Raw genomic sequence first — 15124 nt, forward strand, 5'->3', positions numbered from 1 at the left:
ATGTCCTCCACTCTGCTCTCTGGGCTCGTGACATTTAGCAATCAGAGTAAATGCCATTGACACCATGGAAAGGCCCAGAGGGATGGAGTGGTTTCCTGAGGGCCCAATGGTAGATGCCATCAGGCTGGACCTGGAACTCTGTAGACATATTGCAGCATCCTCATACTGACAAAGGACCCTTGTCTCTTAGTGCTATGTGCATTGTACAGTCTAGAAAAACATATATATATATAAAACATGCCAGGACCTGAGGTCCCCTCTGTGGTAGTGATTGCCCTATGCTGACAGAATCCTGGCTCTGCAGAGACACCTTCCCCCAGCCAGCCTTTCCTGTCTCCCTCCAGAGAGAGGCTCCTGGGCAGAGCATGGTCTTGGCCGCTCAACCCTGTAGGCATGGGAATGGACCCGTGAATTTTCCCTCAAGAGCTCTGAGGTGTTCAGTGCCTGGCTGCAGGTCAGCACTGGCACTCGGGAAAGTGAACCAGTGTGCCTGGTGAATTCAGAACTTGTAAAAATATGGGACCCCGAGACAATTTATGAGGTGTCAGAAACCAGAGGGAGCAGCACTGAGGCCTGAGGCCACCTGGAAGCTTAAACAGGAGCCTGGGTCTGGATTGTCCCCAAACTGGAACCAATTCATAAGGATGGATTTGAACCCAGGCAGCATTTGGTGAGAGAACTATAGTCAGGAGCATTTGGATGGCTTGGAATCTTTAAATAGCTGAACGGGAGCTTCAGGGGCTGATGGGAACCCCTGGGAGAAAGCCCAGGAAACCCAGGACTTCTTGAAAGCCCTCTTCGGTCCTACATGTTGCTCCAATTAGCAGTAGTAGCTGGTGGAAGTTGCATCAGGCAGAACTGTGGGCCTCAGGAGGGCTGTTCTGGCTGCCACTCACCTCTCCTCAGTTTCTCTTTCGGAGGCCAATTGGACTGCTTTGCTTTGTTGAGGGGTTCTCCAAGGCCTGGGGTACTGCTTGGAAGGAGATCCACGTGTGAGAAGCCATGTGAGAAGACGGGTGGAATGCATACTTCTGGCCTCGACCTGAGATATGTAGATGTAGGGACCCCAGGGAGTACCAGGTGGGGGCTTCTCTGAAGTTCCATTAAGCACTGCCTCAACAGATTTGGGGAGGCCCCTTTAAGAAGCCCCAGTGTTTAGAGTCAGCCAACCTGCTTTAGGGTCTCGGGAGCCTCTGAGGAGCATCAGAGACCGTGGGTGTGAACAGAACACATGGACGGTACCACACTGGTGTCTCCTGGGAAGCTGCACCCTGAGCCCACACTGAGCTCAGCACTGAACGTTCCTGCATGCTGAGCATGTGCTGAACAAATGTTGCTCACCCTGTAGAGGGGCTCATTGTACCGATCAGTGGACATCAGTACACACTACAGCTTATTAAGAGGTTATCACATACTGCCACGGGCCACGTCCTGGTCACACTAAATGTGTCCTTTCATGCCTGATTCCTTTTATATGGGACAGCACCGTCCAGGCGCCAGGGCTCTGCTCCCTTTTCTGGCTGGATAATATTCTGAAAGGGCGCAAAACCTTTTGCACAGACCCACCCTGGACATGATGGCTGGGATGAGTTTGCCAGCTGGGCTCTAACCGTGATTACGGCATACCTGTGATCTGTATGAAGCTACCCATGAAGCAGTCACTGTTATGAAGCCATAGAGTAGGCCTCTGAGACTCAGAGAGCTGAAATGACTTGTCCCCAGGGTTATTAAGCCAAAAAGTGGCAGGTGCAGGACCCCCCCATCCCCCACAGCAATAATGACTGTGGCCCCCTGGGACCATTAGGATTGTCTTCTAAATAATCCCAGCTGCCCCCCTCCCTGACTTAAGTCAAAATCTCTATAACTGTCACTCTTAGCTAGGAGTGACTTTGTGCCCCCCCTTCTCCAGAGGACACCAGCCATGTGTGCACACATTTTGGGGTATCATAGCTTGTAGGTGGGGCACTACTGGCATGCAGTGGGAAGAGACCAGAGATTTGTGGTGCTGTTGAATGTTCTAGTAGTACACAGATTCAAGCCCCACAGTAAAGAAGGATCAGGCCCCAGGTTGGAGACACTGGAGCCGAGAATCTTCATTACAGAAGTGCAGTGGGGTGCCGGACTGATTTTTTGCTCAGCATCTCTGTCAGCCTTCACTGCAGAGGGCCTGGGGAGGAGCCAGAAGCTTGCCTTTCCCCTTCGATCCCTTTCAGAAGGCTTGGTCACACCTTGGCTGTGACACTGAGGCCTCCAGGAAGCTGACTTGCTCTCTTCATGGTTTTTTGGTAAAGACACCACCCCTTTGGAGAGAAGGAGGTAGCATTGCAGATGTGTCCAGGTGGTTGCTGCTGCTTGCAGGAGACCTGGAGCTCTGCAGAGAAGAGGCTGCCCCAGATCGTGTGTTTGTGCAGTGCTTGGTGATTCACGGCAAGGCCCCCACCCCTCGGAGAGCTCACCCAGCCTGGCCCTGGCCTGGCTGGATGCAAGCCCTTGGCTGGCCGCCCCAGTAGCAATGACTCAGGTTTTCCACCTGTAAAATGGGAGGGGTGGCTCTTGCTGGCATCCCCAGCGCCAGCAGCCCCTACCACGTCCCCCCACCCCTACTCCATCAAAGGCAAGGCTGAGAAGCCGCCTCTGTAGCTGCTGTTTTCACTGCTAGTAAACCCGCCTTAACAAAAGCTCAATTAGAAAGTCAAGGGGCTTCAACACTGAAAGACAGGCTTAATAGCTCACCCATGTGGGAGGAATTAGCAGTTTTATCCCGGGCTTCTCAACATGTCCCAGAGCCCACAGGCGGTGGGGTGCGGTATTGCTTCTGAGTACCGAGCCAGGCATCAGGACCATGGGGCTGGGCTGGGCAAGTCACTAGGAAGTGGGTAGAAGCCTTGGAAGTCCCTAAGTGCACCTGCTACTCAGTGAGGCTCCCCAGCCCTGGCAACAGAGGAAGAGGGTGATCTGTACTCGAACCTGGAAGGAAATGGTTAAGTTGGGGCCTCACAAGGCTGCTGCTCAGGCTCCCGACTAGCTCCCGGCTCAGGATGGGGAGGGGATGGGGAGGTCCAGGGGCTCTGGCATGGGAAGACCTGGCCTTCTGCCCAGCCCAAAACTCTAGGACAAGAGCCAGAAGCTCAAGCTGACTCACCAGGAAGGCAGGGCTGTGGAGAGAGGGAGGGGCCTAAGGGAGTAGGAGGGACCTGGCTGCAGCTAGAGTTCCTTTGTCACCTGGCCAGTGCTACACCTGCCTCTATTCATTGTCTCCTGTATCTGCCTTCCACACATGGCTGAGGGGTGGCTCCTGGGCCTGGGCCTGCTGAGAAGGGTTCCCATCTCAGCCAGGTGGGGACCAGTCCATCCCTGAATGTGAATCTCTGTGCTCACGTCCTCCAAAGGCTGCTGGGAGCACTTTAGCATATTGTACTGGCAGAGAGCATAGCGCCGGCCTGTCCTGTCCCAGCTTTCATTCGCTGTTGGATAGAGATGAGCAGAAAAAGAGTTGCCGAACTCAGGCAACTCTGGCACCTCTCTCCTGGGGCTGAGGAGAGCTCCCGAAGGGTCTCTGAAAGTGAGCCTTTCTCCAGAGAAGGACTCAACAGGAGGGAGCAGGGGAGGAAGTGGGGTGGGGGACAAAGAAGGAGGAGTGTGGCCCAGAGAGAACCTACCAAGGAGGCCAGGCTGAGTGGGACCTGAGGTCATGAGGAAGGAGCTGCCCACATAGGGAGGGGAGCAGAGCTCAGGGAAGCATAGAGCTCAAAGGTGGGAGCATGCCTCAGAGGTAGCAAGGGGGTATCACCGTACTTAGCACATCTGGGGACCTGGGTTCCACCCTCAGCACTGCAAAATACACACATGCATGTATACACTGTCTGTCTGTCTGTCTGTCTGTCTGTCTGTCTGTCTGTCTGTCTATCTGAGAAAGACAGGGGAAATAGAAGGTTCTAGAAGTTTCAGAAACATGATGGGAACATAGTGATGATGGAGGGGAAAGGAAGCCATGAGGGAAGCTCCTGGAGTGTACAGCTTACAGTAGGAATCATCTGGCCGTGCACTCAGCTCACACTGGGCTGTGAGTCTGGGCTGAGAAGTGGAAGGAAGAAGCAGCTTGAGCAGTGGAGATCATGATGAGGGGGTGTGCTGGGCCTATCCCTGCGCAGAGGAGAATGAAGACCCAGTTTGTCTGGCTCCTACCTCTCCTGCAGGGAAGGCAGCCTGGATTCCTGCAAATAGTGCTCTGTGACAGCAAACTGGTGTGTGGTTCTTTCAGGAATGTGATATTTGGAGGTCCCCACTTGGGACTCCATTCCCGCCCTCTCTGCCGCGTCTCTGGAGCAGATTTCTCTAGGTTACCATGTTTCTTTTCTTTTTGCCCTCAGCTCAGCGCTCTGCCCATGAGCTGCCCATGGTGGAGAGACAAGACGTGGACAGCTGCCTGGTCTACGGGGGCCAGCAGATGATCCTCACGGGACAGAACTTCACGGCTGAGTCCAAGGTGGTGTTCATGGAGAAGACCACAGGTCAGTCGCTTTCTCTTGCTTCTCTGAGCTAGACGGAACTGAGCCTCACACCACACTCAGCCTGTTGTGTAACTTCCGTTCTTCTAGCTCACTCCCCAGTGACCCACAGCCTTACAGGTCACCGTGGATGAGGGTGACATGGCTTGGATTGGTCCTTGGATGTTTCCGTGGAGACTAAACTTGTCGCCTTTCATCGACCTTGTTTTTGTTTTGATATCGTTTCTGCACATGGGCAAACATTTTTAAAAATACCTTTTCCTCTTTCTCAGAAGAGAAACTGAATGAGTTGCTGCTTTGAGGCCAGTGTTGGGATGCCTAGGTCACTGTGAAGGGGGCACTCCTGTCACTGAGGTTTGCTGCCTGGGAAAAGCAGCGTGGGAAGAGGTTGAGCTGGAACATGGGCTCCCTCTTGGAAATGTGAGTGTTGGGTCTCATGAACTCTGACCTCCTTAGACAAACCAGGGTCTCGTCTTTTGAAAGCAAGGTATCTAGGCGTGTACAGTCGTGAGGCCTAGACAGAGCAGCAGAGCCTGGCTAAGGGTAGCACGGAGGTCTCTATTGGACTCTTGTGATTAGATGACTCACAGGATAGCCTCCAGAGGGGAAGGGAGAGCAGCAAGCAGATGCAGGAAGCTCCATTGTGGTCACAGCAGCAGGAGGGGACCGCAGAGCAAATTCTGTGAAAACTTGAGGTCCGAGCGATGGACATACCCAGGCACCTGTGTCCAGGTAGCTGTGAGGACAGGAGACTCACTGGGGTAGGAGGGGAAAGTAAAAGTGACAACATAGCCTGTCCCCAGGTGGGAGGGGCTTAGGATCATGTCCTTTCCCAGACACAGTTGACACTGTTGCTGGATAAGAGTGGTGGGGCCTTCTGTGAGCAGAGTGTGTTTCCAGAATCCCTCACTCCCCACCTGGTGCTCTGAGCTCTGCTCTAGTCCCGAGGACTGAAACACTTGCAGTCATTGTCCAGTGTGTCCTGACAGGCAGAATTGACCCTGGTGCAAATCAGCAACACGTAGAGGTCACTGAGAAAGGTGGAGAAAGAACAGACATGACTGTTAGGGAGTCTCCGAGTCGGGTAAACGACCAGCTGCCTGTCCCAAACCCATGTGCCCCATTAGAGGGCTCCTACAGAGCAGGGAGAGGCAGGGGTAGGGGCAGGGCTGACCCACTCCCTGCAGGACTCTGCTGGCCGAGTCTCTCTGCTTACACGGACACAGTTTTGAGTCTGTATTTTCACTGTACTTTTTTGCTGCGTGAACATCTGTGCCAATGCTTCCTGGTCTCTCAGCAGCTGGCTGTAAACAGACGTGGCTCATCCTACCGTAGGGTCTCACAGCGCGTTATCAGCCCATTTCATTTTTACCCATTTCCTTCTTATCGAGTCCAGGTAGAGACGTGGTTCTAATTGGTCAGGGCTTGAAGGTTAGTTTCTTCTCCCACTGCAGTGATGACGACCTTAGCAAAAACAGCCAAAGGAAGGGTCTGCTTTGGCTCGCGGTTCATGGGTCCAGCCCATCGTGCGCAGTGGTCACACTGCATCTACAGTTGGGGCATCTTGAGGCTGGTGTTCAATTCCGTCCTCTTAATTTAATCAGGCAGTTAGGGTGGGTCTCCTGCCTCATTTAACCTCGTCTAGATCACCCCTCACAGACACCCCTGGAGGCTTGCCTCTTAGTCAGTTCTAGATCTTCTCAAGCAGACAATATTAACCATTCCAGCGTGGTGAGGTAATCGGCTGCCCTAGTGGATGTGGGTGACAGGAACTGTTAACGCCCAGGTTAACATCCAGGTTGGATGCAGCTCCAGGATCAGGATGCTATCCTTGCCCGCTGTGAATATTGACAAGACAAACATGGCTTTAAAGCACCACGGGGGAACAGCCAATAAGATCCAAACATTTGGTTATTCATGTCCAAGGTGACAGAGCCTCTGTGTTGACAGAAACGTCTAAGAAAGGACGGGATGATGGATCCTACTGGTTCCCTGCTGCTGGGGACTGCCAGCAAGTTCCGGGTGTCTGGGTCAATAGTTTTGATGCACTGCTTCCTGAGTGGATGAGAGAATGCTGACGGAGTGGCATTGGCTACGTTCAGAGTTTTCATGGACCACCAGCTCCCAGACAGTGACACTGAGACTTCTTAGTAATTATGAAAGCTTAGCCACATCTTAGGCTTGTTCCCAACTAGCTCTTATAACTTATATTAACCCATTTATATTGGTCTACATTCTGCCACGTGGCTTATTACCTCTCCTCCATGCTGTGCATCCCACTTCCTCTGTATCTGGATGGCAAATCTCCAGCCTCTCAGATTCCACCCCCACCCTCCTGTTCCTCTTTCTCCCTGGGAGTCCCACTTTAGCCTCTCCTACCTAGCTATTGGCTGCTCAGTTCTTTAGTAAGCCAATCAGAAGTTGCTTTGGCAGATGAGATTAGGCAGAGACACATCTCCACCGTGTATAAAAGATTATCCCACAACAGTTGGCGGATGCGTAGCTCTCTTGGTTTCCAGAGCCATCCACACCTTGACCTCACCATGAGAAGCATTTGGCCTTGAAAAGTCAAGTTGAACCAATGGGAACCATCATAATGGCACATTCCCCATATAACTCAGCATGCTGACTTATTATTATGCCATTATTAATAAATTGGCGATCAAGGTCAGGGCTGAGTAAACCACTCTTTCCTGTGTATGTAACCTCGGCCTGTGGTTTGGCCTCCCTCTGTAAACTGGCATATCAGCCCTGCCCCTGGAGTAGGGGTTCACATAGGAGTTCTGTGCCCTGAGAGCACAGCTTGTGGTCATCGGACACCTGTGGTTGTCTTTGTGGCCTTCCAGCCTCCTCAGAGCTCTGGCTACAGGCCTTGTGTAAGGCATATGTTGTCTGTGTGTGAATTTGGATTGGACAAGCTTAGGAGTGGGGGTGCAGCGGTCAGCTGCATGGTCCCAAGCCCGGGCTTTGAGGTTAAACTGTGTGATGGTTACTTTTTGGTGCCACCTTGTTGCAGCCTGGAATCACCTGGGAAGAGAGGTGGTTCGTTTTGTTTTTGTTTTTTAAAGACAACATTTCTCTGTGTAGCCCTAGCTGCCCTGGAACTCGTTTTGTAGACCAGGCTGGCCTTGAGCTCAGAGATCCACTTGTGTCTGCCTCCTGAGAGCTGGGATTAAAGGATTGCACCACCACCATCTGGCGGGAAGAGAGTTTTCATGAGGAATTGTCTAGATGGGGTTGACTGATGTCTGTGGAGAACCAGCCTGCTGTGGGAGGATACAATCATTATGGGCGGCACCATCCCTTAGGCACAGGAGTGAAAAGAAAAGAAGCAAACAGGCAGCGTGGCTGCATTTGTTTCTCTCTGTTCTTGATTATGGATGCTGGGCGACCAGTTGTCTCAGACTCCAGCCTCTGTGACCTCCATGAAATGACGGGCTCTGATCCACGATTGGACGCCGAGTAAACTACTCTTTCCTTTTGTTACTACACATTGTAAGGGAAGAACAAAGATGAGCTCACCCAGAGAGCCAGGAGATGTTCAGAAGCAACAGCCCTCGTCCTGAGCCAAGCTCTGGTCTAAGCGTTTGCGTAGGTTAGCCGATCTGATTCCCATGATAGCCCTCCAAAGGAACTACCCTTCCCTGAGTTCCACAGTGAGACTAAGCACAGAGACATTAGGTGACATAATGAAGATCACACAGTTGGTTCTTGGTAGTGTAAGACTTACATTCAGGCTGTGTGGCTCCAGGGTCTATAAAAGCTCAGACCTGGGATGATTTGCTCTAAAGATCCCTTCTCTCCTCAAAGCATGGACTTGAACCCAGTCGTAGGGATGGAGAACCCTGAGTTCTGCTGAGCTGTTGGCACAGTTTCTATTTCATTGCTGAGACTCTTTCACACCAGTGAGACACCCTGAGTATCCCCCAAGAAGTAGGCTTCCCTGAGAGGGGTGTGTGGCTCCTCTCATCTCTGACAGGGGGTCCTTAATAATTTGCAAGGTGCAGAGCCTGCTCTTTTGACCCCGGGGTTCACCTCCTGCAAGGGAGATCCATGTAACTGAAGTTGGTTTTTCCAAAACCGGTCCTGTGTCCATCTCCATGGACACTTGGCCAGTAGGCGCTGCACACAGGGTGGGGTGGCCGAAGTTTTCCAAGGCAGGGGAATCCCAGCTGCTGTTCTCATTAGGAAAGGTGGACAGCGCCGGGCTAATCTTAGCAGCAGAGTTTGGTCATCGGCACTGGGAGCCTCAGCATGCTTTTTATAGCTGTCCGCTAAAACGGGCTTGGCACTTTCCACTCCATCAAGAGGACAAGCTGAGGAGGTGGAAAAACAGTGAGGAGAGGGGCCGTGGGGTGCCTGAGCTAGGAGAGCCCCGTGTTTTGGAAAGTGTGGTCCTATTTATAGCGGCAGTCATAATAAGAATTATTATGAGTTTCGGTCCTATTTTTAATTCTTCATAGGACTTACAGGGACCCGTGAAACTCTACATTTGCCCATCCCTCTGATCTCAGCTGATCCTCTCTCGCTGGTTCCCCTGGCTGCAGAGAATCTCTCTTCATTCTGTCTTTGGATGCTCCATGCCCCCTTCATGCCCCAGGACCTTGGCATGTGCTGTTGGCTTTGGAACATTCTTCCCTTGTTCCTTCCTTCACACATGGTGTCTCCCACTATATAGAAGTCACTTTCCTTGAGAGGTGTTTTTTTCTCAAACCTTCATGGCTCAACCCCTAACCTGGTGTCATCTCGTCCTGTCCCACTAACATGCTTGGTTCTCCAGGTGGCACTCAGCGATTCCTTTGCCTGTCCGCTGGTTCCCACCTTAGACTGATGCTGATGGTTGCTTTGGAGCAGGGCCTCGCTGTTTGCTGCTGCACTCTCAACTTTGAGAACAGTCTCTGTGCATCGTGTGTGTGTGTGAGTGTGAGTGATGCTGAAGGAAAGTCCCATCCCCCTCTGTTGTCCCTCCAGCCTTGAAAAGTGTCTTTACTAGCCCTGTTTTACAGACAAGTTGACTGAAGTTCAAAGATATCAAACAGGGAACCCTGGGTTAGCCCTCAACTGGGGAAAGCTCTGGAACCCTAGAGTGCTGTTTGCCTGGGCTCTGGAGTGATTTCTCCCATCGAGTCAGAGAGAAGTTAAGAGAATGACCAAGGACAGTTCTGATCCCAGGTGTTCTGCAAAGCAAAAGATGCATAGCCTTCCAGGGAAGGTCAGGCTGGGAGGCAGGCTGTTCCTGCCCTCTCTGGGAACCCTGGCCCCGGGCCCCTGGCCCCTGGCCTCAGGCAGAGTCGGGGGTCCCAGCAAAACATTGCAAAACAGGAAAAAATCTAAGGACACAAAAACACAAGCGGTCTGCTTGAGGAGACAGGGTTACCATGGCTCCGAGTGACTCTCAAGGCTGGCGCGACCCAGTGTTTTGGAAGGTTCCTCCATGTGACACAGGGTTTTGGAATTCTTCAGCTGGTAAGTCCTTCTTAATTCAGGCCCCTGGCCCCAGCCAAGCCACTCCCGGGCTCTCTGTGTCCTGCGGGGGCGTAGGCTGGACACAGGCCCACATCGAATTACTCAGCTCCACAACTGAAATTTTTTGAAGCGGGTTTCTTGTTTTGTTGGATGGATTTCTTGGCGTGGTCTGATGGCAGAGGCTCCCATCACCTGTCCAGAAGGCAAATTTTTTTTTCTTTTTCAAGAGGAGGCGTAGGTGGTGGAATCCCCTCATCCCCACTGAGTCACTGAAGCCAGCCGTGACTCACTTTATTGCTCCCAGGTTCCCAAAGGCTGTATCATTTGGGCTTTGTTTAATAAATAGAATTATGTATGTGCTTAAAATATATTTTGAAACCTTTTTGTTCAGAAAGTATTTTTCCGTGAATGAACGCGACAAGCAGATCTGAGGTACCTTATCAACAGCCCCTTCTGCACCTGTTCTTCTCCCTGGAGTGTGGTCCCAGGGCCTGGGTGGGCTGCTCTGGACGGTACTGACTCCAGGCTGGGAGGATCTCTGGAAACTAGACTCCAAGCTGGATGGCATGACTAAGGCTCAGGAGACCTTTGCCCTTGGTGACTCACTCAAGGCCGGTGCCATACCCTCTCTCAACCCCCTCCAAAGACAGAGTCCAGACGGCAGCTCTGAAGCCTATGCAGTGACAAAAAATGCATTATTTTCAGACAGCTGCACGTGTGCCCAAGCCTCCTGCCTCCCTGCACAGATCAACTTCCTCAGGGGATCAAACTGTCCCTTCTCCCACTTTCCCGGAGAGCCTTCCCTACCTGTGCATCCTTGCTCAGTATGGAATATTGGGAAGAGGCAACACAGGAAGGAGTTTCCTGGTTAACTTGAGTGGAAGGGTTTGTGCCTTCAGAAATTGGCAGAACCAGCCATGGTGGTACATGTCTGTCATCCCAGCACTAGGGAACAGGGAACTGGATGTGGCTGAGTTGGTAGAGCACTTGCCTAGCACACGTGGAGCACTGGGTTCCATCCCCGGCACGGGCTAATCACTAATCCAGGCATGTTGGTGCACACCTGTAATGCCAGCCCTTGGAAGGTGGAGTTGGGAAGATCAGAAGTTCAAGGTTACCCTTAGCTATGAAGCAAGCTCTAGGTTCCTTGAGCTCTATAATAGCCTGTCTAAAAACATCAAAAATGAAAAACACATCTTAAAAAAGAAAAAACTCATACAAACAAACAAAAGAATTTGTCCTTGATGCCAGTAGCCTCTGTGAGCCACCATGCTGGTCAGTGATTTAGCTTTCAGAGTGTCTGTTAAAATCCCTATTCTGTCCTCTGCTGTTTCCTTGGGACTCAGTTTCCCAAACTCTAAAATGGAGTCAGTGGTGTTTTAATATAAATGAGGAAATGGAGACTGCAGGTACAGGCACACAGTAGGTGCCCTGAAGTTAGCAGTTGCCCCCCTGGAGGATCTCTGACCTGTCCACATGGAGTCCACAAGGCAGGGCCCATCGCTTTCTTAGCTATCAGAACCGTCCCGCCTGGCACATTCTCTCCCTTTCCCATGGAGAGCCTTTAGGTTCTGGCATCCTGGCCCAGCAGAGCTCCCTCCCTTCCCCCTCCACAGATGGGGGTGTTGAGTCACACAGCTGTCCACAGACTTCCTTGAGGTGACAGAACTTAGCAGTGGAGGGCAGGGCCCCAAAACCCCAGTTTCCTGGTTCCCAAAGTGCCTGGCGTCTGCAGCCTGCAGAGTTGTCTGTAGATGATGCTTAGCTCTGAGAACAGAGGTCGCAGGAGGGGTGGGGGCCTCTGTGGAAGATGGGCTTCTGTACACACTTGGCCCCCAGGACTTCCACATCCTCCCTTGGGTATTTATTAAGCACCTACTGTGTGTCAAGGGCAGCATGACAGATAAGGTCCCTACCGTGTGTGTGTGTGTGTGTGTGTGTGTGTGGAGTGAAACACTTCAGGCTTGTTTATAAGCAGGGCACAGAGTCTGCAGAAGGGCTGGGGTGCAGAACGCCTGCTTTCTGTGGCCCTCAGACAAGCCTTGAGCTGCCCTCACCCCTGCATCCCAGGCAGCAGAAAGAGAGGAGCATGCATGCTTGTAGAACGCAGTACTTGGTGTTATGAAATCTGAGTGTGACTGGACATCCCGGCTTTCATTGGTGACATCTGGCAACTCTGGGCAGAGAGATCAGAAAGGAACTTTCCAGAAGACACGGCTCTGAGAATCCTAAAGGAGGGAGCAGAGGAAGCATAGACCCTGTAAGAAAGAGTGGCAGACCAGAGGATCTGTCCAGGAGCTCAGACCATGATGGGGATGGGTTCTGTGGACCATGGATTTGGTGAGGAGCATTGGAAAGAGACATCTCCTCTGGGGACTCTAGGCAAGGAGAAGAGTCTGGCTTTATCCCTAGTGCAGGGGGACATTGGTGGAGGTTTCGTATAATGTGGCTACTGTTTCAAGATTGCTCAGATATCTTTAGAGCATGGACAGGAAGAGGGGCGAGTGCATACTGGGAAATAGAAGAGGCACTGCCATAGTGGTCTGGGGTGTGCCCCACCAACTCAGGGGAGTCGAGAGGTTTGGTGTAGGCATCTAGTGGCTTCCTCTGCAGATCTGTGTAAGTCTGTCCAAACAGTGTCACCAGGATATCCCTGACCTCTGTGCGTCTGCCTGGCAAACTGTGCCGTGCTCTAGGAAGGACCCACTTTACACTGGTTAACCCTCATGAAGTGTAGGCTGAGGTGACTTCAGCAGCCTTCATTTATTTGGTGCTTGAGGGCAGAGCTGGGGATGCTTCGGGCCTGGTTTCCTGAGTGAACTGACTCTTGGATTTTCTCCACACACGTTCCAGCCGGGCAGCAGCAGCTCAGGGCCCAAGTGCTGCACATCTGTGAGATCTGGCTGGCCCCTCCTGGGAGTGATGACACCACCGGCTCTTCCAGGCAGACAGTTGGGGCTCAGCCCCCTTCCCCAGGCCTGCTGCTTCCTGTTAGCCCCGCCCAAATCCCTAGCCCTTCTGAGCTGCCAGCAGACATAGAGTCATAGGCCCGCACACCAATCTCTCTCTCCCTCTCCCTCCTATCCCCCTTTCCTTTCTCTCTGCCCCCATTTCTTCCTCCTTCTGCCCATCTGTTTTGTTTGTCTGTTTGTTTAAGACAGAGTCTCAAATAGCCTATATTGCCTTTGAACTCACCATGCAGCTGATGACCTTAAACTTTTGATCCTCTTACTTCCTACTTCCCGAGTGCTAGGATTTCAGGCATGTGCCATGGGGTCCCGTTTATGCAGCACTGGGCATGACAACCACTCTACCAACCAAGCATTATTGCTAGTCCTGTCTGTCTGTTTATTGTCTTTCTGTTCGTCCATCCTTCCCTCTTTCCATCCCTCCATCCATCTAGTCATCTCCTCCATCCTCACGCCATCCCATCATCCCTCCCTCCTCATGCCCTTCTGTCCTCTGTGCGCTCTGGTCAGGTCTCCTAATGAGGGTACTCAAAGCCTGTGATGTCTGCTGAGTTGAGACCCCACCCCCCTTCCCTTTTAGCCTTGATTTTCTATCCCCAACCCCTTTGCTCAAAATGCCTGGCTCTTCCTTCCCTTCTGACTAAGCTGGAAGGGCCTCCTCTGTGTTAGCCACCAAGCCCTGTTCCCTTTAGACTTAGGGAGTTCCCCCAAATATCTGCTCCAAGACCAAGTTCCTTTATTTCATCTCAGGAGAGCAGATATGCATGAAGCCCTCTCAGCCAGAAGTGTGACCTGGGAATGGCTGGGACCGAGGCTCCCTGATTTTTAGGGCTTTGCTTTTGAGACAGGTCCCAGCTATATAGGTTAGCCTGTTCTGGAACCCACCATCCTCCTGCCTCTATCTGCTAATCCCTGAGAATACAGATTAGTCCTCCCCATACCTGTAGTTGCCTATGTCTAAGCAGCCATGTTTATAGACTCACAAGATGGTCTCATGACACATATACTGTTCTGTAGATACTGAGCCAGGGTGCTTCTTGTAAAATAGGGGTGTGTTTTCTAGTTAGAAAAAAAATATCTACCTTATTCTAAGGACTGCCCGATATTGGCATAGTTGATATCTACCTACCCTTCTGTCCACCCACCCATCCATCCGTCTGTCCACCCATCCATCCATCCATCTGTCCACCCACCAATCCATCCATCTGTCCACCTACCCATTCCTCCATCCGTCCTCCCATCTACCCATACATCCGTCCATCTACCCACCCATCCATCTGTCCATCCACCTATCCATCTTTCCATCTGTCTACGCACCCATCCAGTCATCTGTCCATCCACCCATTCATCCGTCTCCCTAGCCACCCACACACCCATCCATGTACCTCTCACTCACCCATCCGTATATTTATCCATCATTCACTATGTTCACACTGGTCCACCCATCCGTCCGCCCACCCACATCCATCATCTATCCACTCCCCTACCCTTCCATATCTTCCCATTCATCTACCTATCATCCACCCACAGTCCGTATGTCTCCATCGTCCTGTTTATCTATATACCCATCCGATCATCCATTGATCCACTCTACATCAACCCATACACCCACCCGTCAATCCACTCACTTGTCCATCTTTTCTTCCTTTATTGGCTATAGGCTGCCATAATGGATTCAGCCAGACCTTATCTGTGAGTTCCATCCATGACCATTCTATTCACTGAGCCAAGAATGCAAATACAATCCCACTCCCCAAACCCAGCCAATTCTCTTTCCTTAGAGGCCAGTGTGAGACCCCAAATTCTAAAGTAGAGTGGTGGTGACATCCATGGTGGCTTGAGCTTTTGGTTGAGCATTTCTTTGAACTGCCTATTTTAATACTCAACCCAATTCTTGGAGGAAACTGAAGCACATAGAGGCTTAGCGATCACTTGCGGCCACACAGGCAGTCAGTGCTGGCAGTGGGATGAACCTGGTCAGAGTGAGGTGAGCCTTAGGGAAGTCTCTGGGGTTAATTTTGAAGACAGTGCCTCAAGACAGCAGTCTTCAGCCACACTCAGAACATCTCCTCCCCCATGACCCCAAGGACGTGTGCACCTGTTAGTGTGGCTACAAGAAACAAGGGTTGCTCAAAAGTGTGGCCCAGAGACCCATAGCAGACCACACCCTCTTGAGCCCAG

At 51.8% G+C, this 15124-nt stretch overlaps 1 protein-coding gene across 3 annotated transcripts in view; it reads left to right on the forward strand.

Moving 5' to 3' along the window:
- Nfatc2 (nuclear factor of activated T cells 2) overlaps nucleotides 1-15124 on the forward strand; it is a 110979-nt gene that overhangs the window by 63782 nt on the left and 32073 nt on the right. For all 3 annotated transcript variants that reach the window (XR_009057749.1, XM_057781459.1, XM_057781458.1), the window contains exon 6: nucleotides 4371-4511. Coding sequence is in view for 2 of the 3 variants with exons in the window: in XM_057781459.1 (XP_057637442.1) it covers nucleotides 4371-4511 (141 nt within the window). In the remaining variant the exon portion in view is untranslated. The remainder of the gene's footprint in view (nucleotides 1-4370; nucleotides 4512-15124) is intronic.

Source organism: Chionomys nivalis, chromosome 9 (assembly GCF_950005125.1).
Source record: "Chionomys nivalis chromosome 9, mChiNiv1.1, whole genome shotgun sequence".
NCBI lineage: Eukaryota > Metazoa > Chordata > Mammalia > Rodentia > Cricetidae > Chionomys > Chionomys nivalis.